Consider the following 17,611-nt stretch of genomic DNA (forward strand, 5'->3'; position numbering starts at 1 on the left):
ATTATTGTGCATCTTTTTTAAATTACCAATATAAATAAAATGTTAATATTGTTTTAAAATCATAAATATTGCGAATGAAAATATTATTCTACAAATATAATTTTTGTGTTATTTAATATATGTGGCAATATAACAATTACCAGAACTAAAATATACAATACAAAATTGGTTATTCTTTAGGAGAGGAAACACTAGAACTAATATCACTCAATAAGCAAGATGGTATACATTCCAAATCTTTCAATGATTCTCCTTCTTGTACTTCTTCTTGAATATCATTCTTTTCTTTTTTAGCAACCTTTCCTTCTTTAATGGGTTCAATAAGTCCCAAACATCCCAATGTGTATTTACAATCAATATTATCAATCTATAAAATATATGTACATCGTTTTTAAATTATAATTAAACTTTTTATGTACGATTTAACTTTTCGATTTATGGTTCTTTATTAGTTAGGTTCAATATTAAAATATGCACCTCTGATGGTGAGTAATCTACAGCACTAATAATGGTCTCAGTTTGCAATATTTCCATGAGAGACTGCAATAGTTTTGGTGCCATTTTTCCAAGGCATTGTTGGTTATTATAAGCTTTTTCTGTGACCTATATAAATTTATTTATATAAAATAATTGATAGAAAAATAGATATAAATGTCAAAAAAAAAGGAAGAGAAATTAAATAATCATAACCACCTGCAAAGCTTCGTTAAGAAATGTGGTAGCAGTATTCAAAATAGTTTTAAGTGCATCCAATTCTTTTTCTTTGTTCTGAATTAATTTCACTAATCGTTTATTTTCATTTCTAGCCATCAAGATATTTTTTTCGTATTGTTTCATTTCCTTATCTAGGAGTGCATCTTTTCGTTTAATTATATTTTCTAAGATACTTTGTAATTGCTTCAGACGAACATTACTTCTCTGTACTTGTCCATAATACATAATCAACGATTCATATTCCTATGGAATTATTTATATACACTTGTTACTTGTACTTTATATCTATTTTTATGTGAAATGCGTTATTAGTTAAACTATATTAGTTTGTTGATACGAAGACGATAGAGGTAGCTAAATTTCATTTTAACCTTAACGATAATAATAATAATATCACCTCGACGACTTGATGAATCGCATGCCTTTGTTTCAGCGTTTTATTCAATATTATCTGCGTCTCGGTTTCGAACAATTCGCATTTCAGCCTTAACGTTTGTTCCGTTTTCTTGCTTTCGATGTTGATGGCATCGAGCTCTCTGTTGGTTTTCAGCAATTTATCAAGATCTCGATTCAATGCCACGTTTTCATGAATTGCACGATTCATGACTTCCGTTATCCGCAATGTGACCGCCTTCAGAAGTCTCTCCGATAAAATTTGCAAATGTTCTTTCATCTCTTTCTGCATCCTGCACACATTCATCGCGATTGCATACAGTTACCGCAATCATTGGCTCGTAAATTTTTCTATATTCCTAGATTTAACGATCACAAGCGAGATACATAGATTCACAGTATTTCAGAAGGTAGCTGCATATATCTTTCATGGATAGTAAATATCCAAAATGTATGTAATTAAGTGGGACAATGCAGTCAACCCTACATAATTTGAAAACCTCTATAAGATTACAACTTTGTTCATAAATAGAATTTTGTCTTTTCACAAAATATTTTACAAAATATTTAGAAAATTAGACATATTTAGATGAATGAAATATTTTAGATGAATGAATCATTTTTATAAAATATTTTGGAATTATTAAAATTCATAACTTATTAGTTCATTGTAAAAATATATGGAACTAAAAGTAATTGAATATAAAACTATGGGATATTAAATATAAATAAAGGTGAAATTTCTTTTTTAAACATAATCAAGTCTTTTAACAAAACATACACTGATTTTCCGACTACCACAGACTTCTCAGCTTCGTAAAGTTCTTCCTTATGTCGCTTTTCCTGTTCAGCCATTTCCTGTTCTTGTTTCTCGAATTTTTGTAACAGATCAAGTCGAGCTAATCGCCAATCTTCCAGTGCATTTAATTTACCAGCTAATCAAAAGAGAAGAATTATATTACATAATAAAATTTTGTTGTCTTACAATACACTTAAAACAGTTACTAACACTACACATAAAAAAAGATTTTCGAAGAAAATGATATCATATCATCAATATATTGACATTGTTGCTAATTAAACCAATCGTAAATAATTAAACCTAATTTAACTGTTATATTTCACCAGCTAGTTTAACTTCTGCGCTCAAATTGTTCTCCATCGTGCGATATTCGTTATCCATCGCTTCTTCCTTTTTCTTATAAGCAGCCAGTTCATCTTTTCGTAACTCTTCTAAAGCGGTGAGTCTTTCAGAAAGCTCCTTTGACTCTTCGATTTTTTCTTCTAGACTTCTTTTTAAATGTGCGATTACATCCGAGCGATCTTCTTCCAACTGCCGGAACTTCTCTTTTGCAAGTTCTGCTTGTTCCTCCAGTTCTTCATTTCGACTTCTCAATCTAATTTATTTCCATTAATCCAAACATTCTTTCGAGTTTGCATTATATTTACATTTCAACCGTTTCATTTTTTAATTCACCCTCTTTATTTTCTTATTTTTATATTCTTTAAATATTTTCGTTAGTTCTAGTAGCACAAAAACTATTTTTAAAAGAAACTGTTTTTGTAGGTACCGTTTTATATCCTGTTGCCGTATTTTTTATTCTTATTACCATTTTCACATTTTCGTTGATAAAAAAAAATATCTTAAACAAAAAAATTGTTCATTTATTTTATAAAGAAAACATTATATCGACAATTATTTCTGAAAATATTTGGATGTCGATCGTAAATAAAAAAGAAAATAATTTCAATTGCACATCAAATATTAATTATTAATTATTAAATAATTTTAACGCTAAAATGGATTAAACAATGTTCAAGTTCATAAAATGTATATTTATTTTTTAAAAATTATCGAGTCTTATCGATCATTAAATCGCACATTGTTTATTTTTTGTTGTATGCATAAAATACAGTGTCATAACATCTTATTAGCCTTTTAACGATTTCTTTCTTAATATATATAATATATAATTTATATAGTTTGTACATATGTATATTAAAAATTATAAAATACAGTATATTCATAAATTTTGAAATAAATTTTTTTAAATCAAACACGATAATTTGTAACAACACATTTAATAATAAATAAAATGAAATCAAACTCAATTTTCGATTAATCGAAATATTTATCATGATTTAACTAAATAGCCTGAAATCTACTACATTTGTACGTAAACCGTTACTTACCGTGCCAACTGTCTGTTGTTATCTAAGATCTCTTGTTCGTAAGACAGGGTCTCCCTTTCGTCGATACATTTCTTTTTCACTTTCTTTTTTTTACTTTTGCTTTTTTTCCTTCTAGCCCGTTGCATTGCTATCAATCAGATGCCGGTTATAAACGAATTAAACCGTTGTACGTCACAGTAAGGAACAATCTACGAAGGTATTTCTTGTTAGATCGATAATTCTCTAGTTTCACGGTAACGAAAGAATTTGACAAATCATTTCATAATGAAATAATTTCTTCTGTTTAATCTTCAAAGCCTTCTCGAATCTTTTTCAGAGATTTTAATATATATACGTAATTTAATTATAACATCTCTAAATTTCTTTTGCGCAAAAAATTAAATTTGCTTTTTTTCTGCACAAATAACTTTTATAATTATGCTTAAACTCTCTTTTCATTATTATCATTCAAAACTTTCTTCAATCTTTGCATATCTACTCAATATAGTCCAGAAAAAATCTAATAAATAATATTCTTAATCCTTTCAAAGAATTGTAATAAAATTTTATTAGTGTATAATAATAAATAATACATTTGTAAACATCATAATCGGTGAAGGAATGTTTATACATTAATACATGAAAGATATATCTTCATTCACAAATATTTATAATTTTAATCAAAAGACATCTTTTAGAACAGAACATACCCATGTCAATATATGAAGGCGTAATTTACAAATCATTTTAAGTAAAATAAAGTATTCTACATAAATCTTACCTTTATCAAAAAACATAATTTTAATGTTATTAATTTATACATACATTTTATACATTATCATAAAAATATATTTCCTAGAAACTTACCTGTTGTATATAAATGTATAATAATGAAAAGATGTTTCCTATCTTATATTTTTTCTATCTTAAACATTATACTCACTCTATTTGTAAATATTTACACTCTTTTTTGTGATTCTATTATCATTTCTATATTTTTTCGAAATATACATACATATATGTATGGAAATATTAAGTATAAAAATCTATTCCAAATCAATTTATGAATAATTTGTGATTTAAAAATTTAAAGAAATCCATACAAACTAAACAAACGGCAAATGCTTAAAATGTGAAGATTTCTTTAAAATCTGATTTCGTTTTGTATATATACAGAAAGCAAAAAATCAATGTATAAGTGAAGTTAAAGAATTCTAAAATATTACTTAACCATTATCAAATCTATCAACTTCAGAATTTGACATAATAAATACAGATCAATAATACATACATACATACTCGCACACTATCAAATTTCTGAAACAAACAAGGTGCTCAATAAAAACAACATATCGATATGCACACATGTGCATGTATTTATGAATCATCAGTAACAAACTTTACTTCATCTAAAAGAAAAAGAGAAATAGATTCGAAAAAAGATAATTAAGAACTAGTTAATTCTAGGTGGAGGTGGTGGTTGTGGCCTGCGAAAATAAATAATTAAACTGAGCATGCCAGTGAGCAATCCGATAAGATATAAGTCCCAGTTCTGACCCAAAAGCTGGTCCCACTTATTTAAATGATCAGCAAGGCTAAATTCTTGCAGATATTCCAGTCCAAAGAAAAATGAAAGTTTAATGAGAGCCAGTGCTACAGGAATTCTTGCATCTGGACTAGCTTCAGCCGCTAGATCATAACATCGTTTGGCAAGATGCCGATCTTTTGCAAGACCCAAGCCACGTTCATGCATGTATCCCAAGTTAAACATTGCTTGCGCATTATGTTGTTGCTCAGACGCTGATCGATAATGAGTAGCTGCAGCCTCATAGTCAACTTTTGTTCCACGACCGTAGTAATGGGCATCTCCTAATTTAACCTGTTATAATAAATTCTTTGCAAATAATAGTAGATAAAATCTTTAATAATAATTCAATAATTTTCGGATAAATGATTTTCCTTACTTAATTTATGCAAAAGATAACATACCTGAGCAGTAGAATATCCTTGAGCAGCTGCTCTTGCCCATAAAGCAAGAGCCCTAACTAATCCCTCTTCTTCTGATAATATTGATGTTTCTCCTTTATCCAATATAAATGCAGCATTACTCTGCGCTACCTCATAACCCATTTCTGCAAGGAGAGCATAATTGACGAAAGCCTCGTTTATTCTACCTTCTCTGTAATCTGTGTGAGCAACCATTAGCTGATCGCTCCATTTGCCCCTTTCTGCAACATTTTTTAGAAGTTCGACAGCAGCTGGGCAACTACGCATCATGCCTGTTCCAGTAGCATGCATTTGTGCCAAATTATAGAATGCCAAAACATGACCAGACTGACTAGCCAAACTAAAATACTTGTTGGCTAATTTGTAATCGCGTCTTACTCCTGTACCACCTATTAGACAATTGTGTTATTAGGATAACTACAATAAATTGTATAAAATTTATTAAGTAAAAAAATGAATTTTTTTAATCTTACTGAAATACATATTGCCAAGTTGAAGTTGTCCATCAACCCATCCTTGCTCTGCAGCTTGGCTAAAGTACTGAAGAGCTTTTGCAGTATCTCTTTCAACGCCCCTTCCATAAAGATACATAAGACCTAACCCACTCTGACCAACAGGATTTCCAAGTTCAGCAGCTTTTTTGAAGTATTTGTATGCTGTTTCATTATCCTGTTTAACTATATCACTGCCTTCTAAATAAATCTATAAAAATACGATATACTATTAAATATAATTTAATGAATACCAACATTATATAATTTCAAAAAATATCTGTAGCATAACAGAAAATAATAAGTTACTATTTAGTTTAAAATTTAATATTTATTACCTTTCCTAGAAAAGCCATAGCAAGGGGATTTCCAGCATCAGCAGCATGTTGAAAATATTGTAATGCTCTTTCATGATCCAGTGGTACACCTCTTCCACCTTGATAATGTAATTGCCCTAATCCCACCTGAGCTTGTATATCTCCTTTTTTTGCTAACAATTGGTAATATTCTATTAGATCTTGATCAAAGATTCCTGAGCTGTATGCTGGATTCTCCTGTTCATCTAAAAGTCTAATTCTCTGAACAACTGGTCCTCCGCTAAGGGAAACCTCTTCTGCAACCTTGTTGGCTACTTTTCGATAAAAATCTAAAGCTCTCTCACAAGAAGCTGGAGTTGTAATTCCAGCCCAGTGACGATACCCTAAGGCCATTTGTGCACGAGTATCTCCACCAAGTGCTGCTACTGTGTAATGTAGCAGTGCCTTTGCTTGTGATGCTTGTACTCCACCTAATCCAGTCGCATATAGAAAACCCATACCCTGAAAATAATTTGCCCATAGATATTTATTAACTTACAACTCCTATTTATTAATTCATTTATACATATAATAATAATGTAACATATTGTAGTATCGTGGATGAAAAGTCTAAGAGATACCGGGCGAACCATAAACAATGTCGCGAGAAAGCCTAAATGCCGACAGGCCCAAAAATGTATCGTCGGTCCTTCAATCGAATAGTTACGCGGAAGAGGCCTACGTGACCCTGGCCACGAGCAGTTGCGGAACACGTGCGTTGTGGGGCTAAGAGAAAAGATAAAGGGATGCTAAGGGAGAAAAACGAATTAATAGTCAGTGTTAGTTGAGAAGTCAGAGAGTGCGAACTGCGTTGTCGAGAGGGTGTGGTCCGCGTGAGAGAGAGCGTTGGAACCGTGGTGACGAGAGTTGAAAATTAACTACTTAGTTGTCTTAATTATAGTACGTTATTGTATTTAGTTCGTGTTAAACAACCGTCGTTTCCTGTTTAACCAACACCTGTTTCATCCATTTTAAATAAACTAATTGTAGTAAGATCCTACATTATTATAGATAAAAAACCATATAAATACATATACAAAAAATTTACAAACCATATGAGCAGATGGTAAACCAGTTTCAGCAAGTTCCTTAAAAATTTCATAAGCTGCTGAAATATCTTGACCAGAAGAAGCTGAACCAAATTGTGTACCCAACAACTGAGCCCATGCTAACATAGACCAAGCTTCTCGATGTCCCAGAATTGCTGCAGAAGTTAATAACTTATAGGCTTCTTCTTTATTTGAGCGTGTTGCATTTAAGAGACTCTGTGCCTTCTTAAATATTAATTCCGCTGAAAATGATAAAACATTTATTTTAATTAAATAGTAAACTAATTATTTGTTCAAAAAATATAAATTAATTATATTATAAAAATTGCAATAAACTTTAATTGAAATACCTTCCTGTTGCTCCGGAGTAAGAGGTTCTTGAGGCTCATCACTAAGAGGTTCAAGTTGCTCTTCTTCACCCCATGTTTCATTATCCTCTTCTTCAATTCTTAAATTACTATTTGGTAAATCTATATTTTTAGTTTGAGCTATCATTGTTTTCATCCAGACATTTTTCATTACAGGACTTTCATCCTTTGTTTTTGGTTCATTTTCCGTTCCCTCTTTCCTCTTTGTAATTTTATCATTAAGATATGGTTCATTGGCTGGTACTATTTTCAAAATACTGTCATGCAAAGCCTTTAGTTCTTGCAAATGTTCAAACGCATTTTCTTCTAAACTAACATCTTCTTCTGCTTCTTCCTCAGAAGTATCTGATCGTTTCTTGGAAACATCTGACTCTGAGGCAGCAGACATCACCAGCAAGAGTAAAATCAACTCTTTTCTTAGCTTCATTTTTCCAAATTATATTTTGATTGTAATTTGTTAATCAGCTGACCTTGATGTGAATATAAAATCAATTCAGTTGTCAATTCAATATCAATAAGATAAATATCAGTTATCAATAGATAACTTTTAGTAGAAAGAACATGTATTATAAAAATGTTTCTATTGATAATCTACAGATATCTTTTATGATACAAATGTATTATAAATTAAAATTTTTATCTCGTTACTGAGCCATCATAATAGGAAAACTTCAACTTTTAAACCACATTTGACACATCAACATTTTTTGTATACAATATTTACAAAAATGTTATTTTGTTGTGTTCTATAACCTAAACTTCAACGAATATAACGTAAAATATGAAAGAAATTACATTGTAGTAATTATACTTAGACTCTTACTTTTAGTTTGAACAGCTTGATAAAGATATTCTCGAATTCATTTTAAAATATCCTTTCGGTGGATTCGACTTTTCGTGGCAGAAAGACAAAGTTACGTCATTGAGACACGTCAACGCACATCTTTTCGGTTATCACGTAAATGAGTATTTATGATCACTTTTAAAAATATAATCTTTTCATACGAAAAAGATAGTGCTTTACAATTGTTTTATTATCACTAGGCTTTCGAAATATGTTATTCACTTAAAAATCGATGGATCAGCTGTTTCATCACTGCTTTATAAAATTTTGCGTGTTATATTGTTCTGTTGTATCGAATCACTGAAGTTAGCTCCAAATTGTACAAATATCGGCTATATGCTTCTAAAATTGGAAAAATAAAAACTCGAAACTAAAAAAAGCTACATTGTTGATGATGATATACAACTAATTGTGTATTTATACGTATAAATTTACCGTGATGCTTGGTAACATAACCTACAAATGAACAACACAATTTGTTCTTGACATTGAAATTTTGCTTACAGAGGAAATATACAAATTGACAAAGTATATTTATAAATCAAAAACATATAGTTCATTGAACTGAAATTGAAGTCAATTATTATTATTAATAATCACTGTTGTAAGTTAATAAACGACCATTATATATATATATATATATATATATATATATCTTTATTTCAATTACTATATAAATACAAAATAATTTATTGTTGTAGTAATAAATCTACATGTGTATAAGGAAAAGAAGATAATACAAATGTAGAAAAACTTACTAATACCAAATAAAAGAGGATAATGCAATATTTAATAACAAATTGTAAAAATCTGACATAATATTGTTTTTGTTTATAATAATCGAATAACATATACAATATAACATAAATAATATATACAATATTAACATTCACTGACAATCTTCTTTTATATTATTTTCTTTCATATATACTAGTATATGGTATATGAAAGAGTATTCAATTTTTATTTTACGAAAAATGGTGGATTTATTCGGCAAAGATAAGGGAAACATTTCATTGTCAACACAATTACAATCGTATGAAGATGAAGACCAAAAAAGACTGCCAACGATTATTAATTTACAAAAAACCTTTTATAGTATTAAAATTGCAGATATTGAAAATAGAATAAACAGGTTAAAAACGAATTTAAACTTCATAAATACATCTCCTAATTTTGTTATGCTTTCCTACATCTTAATACTATGTAGTATAATAAAAGATAAAAATTAGGACATTTTTGAAAGTATTAGAGATCAGTATCGAAATTAATATCTAGGTTTGACGAAAGAAACGACGAATTACTAAATGCAATCGAAACTACAAATGAACAAACAGCTATAGTAGATGCAGAAACGACTGAAGAGATTGCAAATTTAAGCAAACTACTTTCAACCCAAAATAATTTAGTAGAAAGTATAAAAGGAAAGATCGATATCATAGAAAATGACCGAATAGAAAGTAAGAGATTACACGAAGAGAAAATAGAACTGTTTGCTCAAAAGTACAAAAAAACGAAGGTTGAATTAATTTCTCAGATCAAAGTCTTAAGTAACTTATAAAGATTTCTTTTCCTTATTCTTTTTACACTCTGCCGTTCTTTGATATTTGTTCGTAAGAAATTATGTTTCTGAAAAAAGTTCGACCAATTTTCTAGATGTGAGAATTAATGTTTTGGAAGATTTTAAAAAAATGCAAGATGTACTGAAAAAAAAGTTCCAAGCAAACGAGGTGCAAATGGTGGAGAATGAAGAAAGAATAAAAGAAACGATGGAAATTATTAATCGAAAGATTGAATTCGATAAGGAAATGTATTAATATCTTATTCGTTATACGTTTCATTGAAAAAATTTATCTTATCATGAACAAAAAATGAGGAGAAAGTTTTTCGTTAAAAATGATTTACAGGACTTTTTCAATGCAGGGTCAAAAATGAAATGTACGATTGTCTTCATGATCTAGCGATACAGTTTCAGAAAGAAGTTAACAAACATATAAATTTGCCAAATCAAAGATTAATGAGAGAAAATATTATGTTAAAAAATGAATTATTACAAATTTCTACAAGAGTTTCATCGAATATTGACACTAATATCATTCTTAAGTAATACTTTAGATTTCATTTTTCTTTATATTACAAAAATTTGAAATATACTTTTCTTCTTTTTAAATATATTTACATTGAATATTTTTTATTAATAATTTTTCATAAAAATGTATAACAAATAACGCATTATATATTAATAATAAATTAATATATATAATTATTTAACTTTATGTATATTATTTTGCAATAATATATATTTATGTAAGTTTAGTAACATTATGTTCTTTTTATGTATAGAAATGCAGCAATCGATTACAAAAAGAGAATGGGTGTACGAACTGCCTTCATAAGAGAAAATATAGTAATCGCGAAAGTACAGAATGAAGTACTGAAACGATTAAGGAAGAAGTTTTACAATACAAAAGGATATCTTTCATCTATTAATATTCTTGATCCTGATGCAGAACAGAAATATTTAATATTGATAGAAAAAGCCCGTCGAGAAGAGAACGACATTAATTTTCGTTTCTCATCACTGAAAGCTTTACTTCATAAAGAAAGAACGAAAATTAGCGTTGCGAGATATATTTTGAAAAGATTAGAATGCAAAATAAGAGCACTTTTGGAAACAATTTATGATTTGAAGTATAATGCAATGTGTTTACTAAAAGTATGCTAAAATATCTTTCTATATTAATTTCAGTTTTTAACTGCGTAAATAACGTTAAAGTTTCGATATTTATTTTAATTATTTAAAAGACTAATTTTGTATTACATTAATTGTATGTATATCTGAATATTTTGTAGTATCCTTCTAGTCGCAAGGATCTAATAACATTAAGTTGTATTGAGTCATTCTTATTCTTGAGAGATTTACTTATTAAAAGACAATTAAAACTTCGAAGCCACATTATTAAATCGTAAGTAATTACATTAATTATATATTAATTACATATACTTTTAGTTTTGCAAAATATTGCGAAAATGCAATATTTTTGTATAAGAAAATTTTTAAAAATTAACATATGTAAATAAATTGAGGTCTGAAACTATACCACAAGAATTAGAATCTGTGTCACATATAGAGGACATCTCTGAAGATATTGATTTTGAAATAACAGTAGACTTTATAGAAGAAGAATCGAGTAAAGAAACTTTAGATGAAGTAAATAAATATTATCAAATTAATATATGTGGATTATTTAATTAAATTTGAAATTTTTATTATTCAATTTTATTAGATGAAATATATTGATGGTGTAGAGGAACAAAAAGAAATATCTGTTGAAGATAGAGAATCTCAAGAATCATTCATTGAAGATATTCTCAAAGATACTACTGATTTTCATGTAGAAAATTAATACAAATTAAATGCAAACTATGAGCTTACAGAGGAATCATAATCTGACATCATAGAAGAATAAAATCTACTATTTAAAATTGTTTGCAAAGGTATTTTTTAATTTATCAGCATTATTATTTCTTTGGAAAAACATAATTTTTTATTTTCTATACAAAATCTACTTGTTATTAGCATAATACTTACAGATTTTAGTATCCTAAATTATTTAATAGAACTTTTTATGCTTAACAAAAATAATAAGTCATGTCATAATATAACGTTTTCAAAACATGTAATTCAAATAGTAATTTAGTTTTTTTATAGACAATAAATTGTGTAAAAAAAATGTTTTCTATTTATTAATATTACACATAAACATAGCAATTATTACTTAACTTTTATTTATATACATAATTTTACAAAAATTATAACTTCATGTTTAGACTATTTCATGTCAATTTTTGTCATATCAATTTTGTGATCTGCTTTTATAAAGCGTTTCACTCTAGCTTTGTCTCGTTTCCTGTAATAATAAGAGGTAGATATTATCAATAAAATCTATAAATTTATTAAAAGAAAGTATCAAAAATATAAAATATAAAAGAAAATGTAATTAATATTTAAGAAAAAAGAATTTATGTAACTACTATAAATATTTAAATTATTCTAAAGAAATTTAGTAAAAATTAATCTTTTAGCACATTCACCTAACAGAAACAGAATTTTATATTTATGTAAAAAACTATTATATACTTACAATTTAATATTAGCAGGAGCAACAATATTTCTTTTTTGAAGAGACTTGAATCTGTCTTTCAACAGACTATTAGCTGGCTCAGTATTTCGTAAATTTCCAGTTAATTCATTAGATAATTTAAAATCAGGTTCTAAGGGTTCAAATTTAACTTTACTAAGAGTTTTAGTACCTGCTTCTTTAAGTGCTTTCTTTTTTAACCTCTTTTCTCTTAATATTTTTTGTTTCCTTTCTTTAGCAGCCAACTGACTGTTTAATAATTTCAATTTATATATATCTGAGCTTTTTTTTCTTTCTACCTTTTCCTGTTTTTTTCTATGTGCCAAGTCTTTCTGTTCTTTTTGTTTGCGCCTTTGCACACGTGTTTTCTTCTGGTTTCTAACAACTGAATTTACAAACCTTACTGTTGGGTCATCATCCTCATCTTCATTAGGATTTCTATCATTTTCTAATTTTAGACCCTCTGACATTTCTTTTATCAAGTTATTCTCTTTTTCTTCAGGTGAAACCTGAAATAAAATTCTAATATGATAATCTACTTTCGATGTATGAATATAGATAAATGTACCTTTCTGAACATCTTTGTGGTAACTCTATTAAGATGTTCTTCTTCTTTTATAAGCTCTATTTCCTTTTGAGCCACCTCATGTAATAGATTTTGATGATCTTCAAACGAAGGATTATAAGACATTCCTGGATGTGGTGGCTCAACTGCCGGTATATTAGATGGTTTTTTGCGCAAAGAAATAGGTATTCTCTTTTTTTTTACTCCAAAATGTATTAATGTATGTCTGACTGTATCCGAAGACATCCAATTGGTATCAATGTCTCTTGTGTTTTCATCCTTCCATAAATCAACATTAAATTTATTTATTTTCAGTTTATTCAATTTTTTCCTTGCTACCATTATTTTATTCTTCAAACACAATCTTTCTTTTATTTTAAAATCCTCTAAATATAATTTTTATATTCTTTTAATTTTAAAACCCTTTTTTGTGGATATAAAACAGCGTGCAATATGTATAAATCATTAAACTTATAGTTATTCTAGAGAGAAAGTCTCCGTCTTATAGAATACATAATAGTTTATAGAGCTGGCGACCATCTTGATTTAGTGCTGCCATTTATATTACTTTAAAATGAAAATCTCTATAGTTAGAGTACTTATAAGGTACTTTTAAATTTATATTAATTGAGACAATATTCATATAATACATCACAAAAATGGTGAGCACTGCACTTTGTTTTAAAATAATTATTGATCACATTTTTAGATTAGGTAATTATTATATTATTAAGTAATTTTGTGAATAAACAGAAAATAAATTATACTACATAATGATTTTTAAATAAGAAATGGCCAAATTATTTTTTTCTCCATAGGATGTACAAAGGCATTCTCTTACATTGTAATTTTTTTTTATACATACTCTTGTATTTCGATCCTTAAAGATAACACACAATATATTTTTATTAAATCAAGATACTTTACTACCTGAATCTTAACTTGTAAGTATATTTCGCATTTGCAATTTAAATGAAAATTAAGAAAGTGATAAAATAATGTTTTGCAGATGAAAAATTAAAAAATCCATAAAAGCAAAAGATTGTTATAGTTCTGTATTAGAGCTTATCAAAATTAACAATATAATGAAAGCACAAAATGAAAACAAAAATGAAAATATATATTCACTTCTACCAGGTAGTATTTATAAATATATATTTATTATATCAATTATATTTATGTTATTCCTTTATTAATAGTGATATAATTTGTAGATGAATCTTTTAAAGGGAATAATAATGCTGTAGTTGTTTATTACAGTTTTATATAAAACAATGATATGGTAGTAAAAATGCAAGCAAATTCAGAAGGAATTTCAATTAATATGTCATCATTCATACTACAGAAAAACCCAACAAAACCCAAGTAGCATGCACCATGGAAATTATATAGGATTATTAGTGATCATCTTTTATTATTTTGGTTATTGAACCAGGAAATGTATGGTTTGCAACAGAATTTGCAGACAGAATAATTAAAGTAAGATTATTGTTTTATTTAATATTTTTGTTAAATTACATAATATATAACAATTTCATTTTATACAGTTTCATGGACTAATTTTACCTATAAATTTTGTAGATCATAATAACCCATATCTTACTAAAAATTTCAGATATTGGATCTTACAAGTGGAAAATTAAAAGTTTCTTTAACTGGTGACATAACTAGTGTTCGTGAACTTGCATTTTCTTGAAGACATCCACATCTATTTTCTTGTGGAGAAGATCAGCAAGTATATTCCATGGCATTAGATCTTAATACTGATGTATTAGTAAATGCAGGTAGAGATTCTACTGCAAGGGTATGGAACATGTGAACAAAAATAAATGTACATACACTTGGTTACACTAACATAGTTGCTAGTGTAATTCATCAAATAATTGAACCACAGGTATCAAGATTCATCAAATCATGTCATGTTATATATCCTAAAAAAGATATTTAACTATATATATTTTTACTTATTTTTTTTACTAGCTTATCACTGGAAGTTACAATTGTACTGTATGATTATAGGATTTAGATATTGGAAGATCTAGAGCTACTTTAAAAAGTTACAAGAAAAATAAAAGAGTTGACTTTTCATCCATCACTGTATGTGTACTTTATTTCTTTAGATTGTTCAACATGTATAAATTCCTTCATCTAATTTATGTTGTTCATTAGATATATGTTCGCATCAGCATCTCCAGATAACATCAAGCAATGGAAATGTTCAGAAGGAAAATTCATTCAGAATTTACCTGGCTATAATGCAATAATTAATTGTTTAGCTGTTAATGCTGATGGCGTACTAGTTTCTGGAGCAGGCAAAGAAAATCTTTGGAACTGAAGAACAGGGTAAATATGATACTTCATATAAAAATTGTATTTTTTCAATTGATTTCCAGCATTGTTTATGATATTTATATAGATATATTTTAAGGTATAATTACCAATGCTTACAAACACCAGTTCAACCGGATTCAATGGACAGTGAAGCTGGAGTATTTAGTAGTACATTCGATATATCTGGTACCCATACAATTACAAGAGAGGCAGACAAAACAGTAAAAGTATATAAAAATGATACTGCTGTAAGAAAATCATTTTTTAAATATTATCGTGCCAATAATTAATATGAAAAGACACAATTTCTTTTTTATTATTATTTTCATACTAAAGAGATACATCCTATAAACTGGAAGTTGGATATAATAAAGCAAAGAAAATATTAAGCATTTTTATATGTGTAATAAATATTATTAATTTTAAATTTCCTTTCAGTTATAATTTGTAGTGAAAACCAGATTGGCAAAACATGTTTGTGTTTTATAGTTCTTCATTCAAGTCAAATTCTTCTTCAGGAAAATCTCCTACTTTCACATGTATTGGTTTTACAAACCCACCATATTTTGGTAAACATTCGAAATAGCTTTTTCCGTTGACACTATAACAGTAAAATATGCAAGAAATTAAAAATAAACTATATAATGATAAGAAATAGCAAGCATAAAATAATAATGATCTTACGTTCCATCATTTTTACCAAGTGGTTCATCATATTTTACTCCAATCCACCAACCTTCTTTAAACTCAGTTTTACCTACAGACAAATCATAAACAAAGATAATATAATCAAGCAATAAATTTAAACAGGAATAGCTATACTTACCAACATACATTATTGTAGCTCTTCGTTTTGGTTGATTTGGTACAGAAACTTCACAACGATCACCAACTTTACATAACTGTGCAGCTGCTATTTCTGCTTCTTCTTCTTGCTTCTTTTCTTCTGCTCTTCTTTTCATTTCTTCCTCATTATATTTTCCTAGTTTATTTTTCTCCAAGAATGCTTTTACAGTATCTGAAACATTAGAAATTTAACATTTAGTACAAATATACAAAATAGTCTATGCAACTTTTTCAGATCATAACTCTGTTATCAGTGCAATTAGAGGAAGAGGTCAAGGGATAAATGGCTCAAAAAGTATTACATTTATAAGAATATATTCTTTTTATAAGTGCAATTGTGCATGTGCATTCAATAATTACATTACTTTTTAAAATAGAAATGCATATTTTTGGATGGACTAAATCCTCTCTGTATTTACATTTATATAATTATAATTTGTACATTATTAATTATTTTACCTGATCTTTTAGCATATTCTTCTTCAGATATTTCAAATTTCTCTACATTATTTAAATTTTCCTCAGTACAAGAAAAATTATCTATCACCTAAAATTTTTATATGTATAATACCATTGCAGTTGAAAAGAATTTTTATGCTATGTTACTATGTTTATATTATAAATGTATTTTACATGTATTCGCATTCCATCGTCAATAGGATATGATCCTAATAAACGTTGACCATTATCTAATATGCAAATTAATTTGTCATTTTTGTCATATACTTCAATTTTCATTGTTGTTGGATTACCACCAGTAAGAAGTTCCAACTTTCCCTTTAATATAATTAAAATAAGAATATATAATAGCATATATCAAACAATAATATACAATAACTATTACAATAAATTCTTACTTTAAATTCATCAATTGTTATTCCTTTTTGAAATCGCCGTTCTATGCAATGTGAGTTGTGACCAGAGTTAGTAATGGATACATTTACAAAATCTGATGTTATTACGTTATAAGCACTCATGTTTTTGTAATAAAAAGGAATGTATCACAGTATGATCAAATCAACTTGCAAGCAGCAAACTTTATATAGGTTATGTATATTATGGTACTGAAATTAAGACTTCATAAAATGATTCATTTATTTAATAATGACAATTGCAAGATCTAATAACAAATGTAATATTATTTTCTATCCTTTTTATGTTATGAATGTATTAAATAATAAATTCTGAATAAAACGATTGAAACACCTCTGCATAATATGTATATATATGTGGATAAACAGTATAGTTTGACAGATCGTCAAATCAATAGTTTGACATTTCAACTACGAGTTTCATCTTATGTGTAAATATCAAAATAAAATTTTTATTACAA

The 17,611-nt window shown here is 27.7% G+C and overlaps 5 protein-coding genes and 1 pseudogene across 5 annotated transcripts; 2 read left to right on the forward strand and 4 right to left on the reverse strand.

The window, feature by feature from the left end:
• Window positions 1-95: 95 nt before the first annotated feature.
• On the reverse strand, window positions 96-3,630 carry LOC117216909 (cilia- and flagella-associated protein 157). The gene is made up of 7 exons (XM_033464076.1): window positions 3,301-3,630; window positions 2,233-2,504; window positions 1,889-2,042; window positions 1,112-1,400; window positions 694-957; window positions 478-603; window positions 96-367 (listed from the first exon to the last, which is right to left on the reverse strand). Exons 1-7 carry the CDS (start codon window positions 3,423-3,425, stop codon window positions 170-172), a joined length of 1,428 nt encoding a protein of 475 aa, XP_033319967.1. The 5' UTR covers window positions 3,426-3,630; the 3' UTR covers window positions 96-169.
• A 1,001-nt stretch (window positions 3,631-4,631) lies between these two features.
• LOC117216908 (protein sel-1 homolog 1) lies at window positions 4,632-8,729 on the reverse strand. The gene is made up of 7 exons (XM_033464075.1): window positions 8,374-8,729; window positions 7,533-8,020; window positions 7,186-7,424; window positions 6,116-6,595; window positions 5,760-5,988; window positions 5,269-5,675; window positions 4,632-5,158 (listed from the first exon to the last, which is right to left on the reverse strand). Exons 2-7 carry the CDS (start codon window positions 7,975-7,977, stop codon window positions 4,733-4,735), a joined length of 2,226 nt encoding a protein of 741 aa, XP_033319966.1. The 5' UTR covers window positions 7,978-8,020; window positions 8,374-8,729; the 3' UTR covers window positions 4,632-4,732.
• A 195-nt stretch (window positions 8,730-8,924) lies between these two features.
• Window positions 8,925-12,048, forward strand: LOC117216911. Its single transcript, XM_033464077.1, has 6 exons — window positions 8,925-8,998; window positions 10,051-10,497; window positions 10,738-11,110; window positions 11,248-11,360; window positions 11,482-11,605; window positions 11,682-12,048. Exons 2-6 carry the CDS (start codon window positions 10,331-10,333, stop codon window positions 11,799-11,801), a joined length of 897 nt encoding a protein of 298 aa, XP_033319968.1. The 5' UTR covers window positions 8,925-8,998; window positions 10,051-10,330; the 3' UTR covers window positions 11,802-12,048.
• A 116-nt stretch (window positions 12,049-12,164) lies between these two features.
• On the reverse strand, window positions 12,165-13,660 carry LOC117216950 (ribosome biogenesis protein NOP53). Its single transcript, XM_033464133.1, has 4 exons — window positions 13,615-13,660; window positions 13,105-13,496; window positions 12,540-13,045; window positions 12,165-12,305 (listed from the first exon to the last, which is right to left on the reverse strand). The coding sequence occupies exons 1-4, from the start codon at window positions 13,658-13,660 to the stop codon at window positions 12,227-12,229; spliced, it is 1,023 nt and encodes a 340-aa protein (XP_033320024.1). The 3' UTR covers window positions 12,165-12,226.
• Window positions 13,581-15,523, forward strand: LOC117216913 (annotated as a pseudogene).
• Window positions 15,524-15,718: 195 nt separating this feature from the next.
• On the reverse strand, window positions 15,719-17,539 carry LOC117216912 (tubulin-folding cofactor B). The gene is made up of 6 exons (XM_033464078.1): window positions 17,136-17,539; window positions 16,912-17,055; window positions 16,738-16,825; window positions 16,259-16,450; window positions 16,117-16,189; window positions 15,719-16,033 (listed from the first exon to the last, which is right to left on the reverse strand). The coding sequence occupies exons 1-6, from the start codon at window positions 17,253-17,255 to the stop codon at window positions 15,916-15,918; spliced, it is 735 nt and encodes a 244-aa protein (XP_033319969.1). The 5' UTR covers window positions 17,256-17,539; the 3' UTR covers window positions 15,719-15,915.
• Between the last annotated feature and the right edge of the window lie 72 nt (window positions 17,540-17,611).

The sequence above is a fragment of the Bombus bifarius genome, unplaced genomic scaffold, assembly GCF_011952205.1.
Source record: "Bombus bifarius isolate JDL3187 unplaced genomic scaffold, Bbif_JDL3187 scf7180000007974, whole genome shotgun sequence".
Classification (NCBI taxonomy): Eukaryota; Metazoa; Arthropoda; class Insecta; order Hymenoptera; family Apidae; genus Bombus; species Bombus bifarius.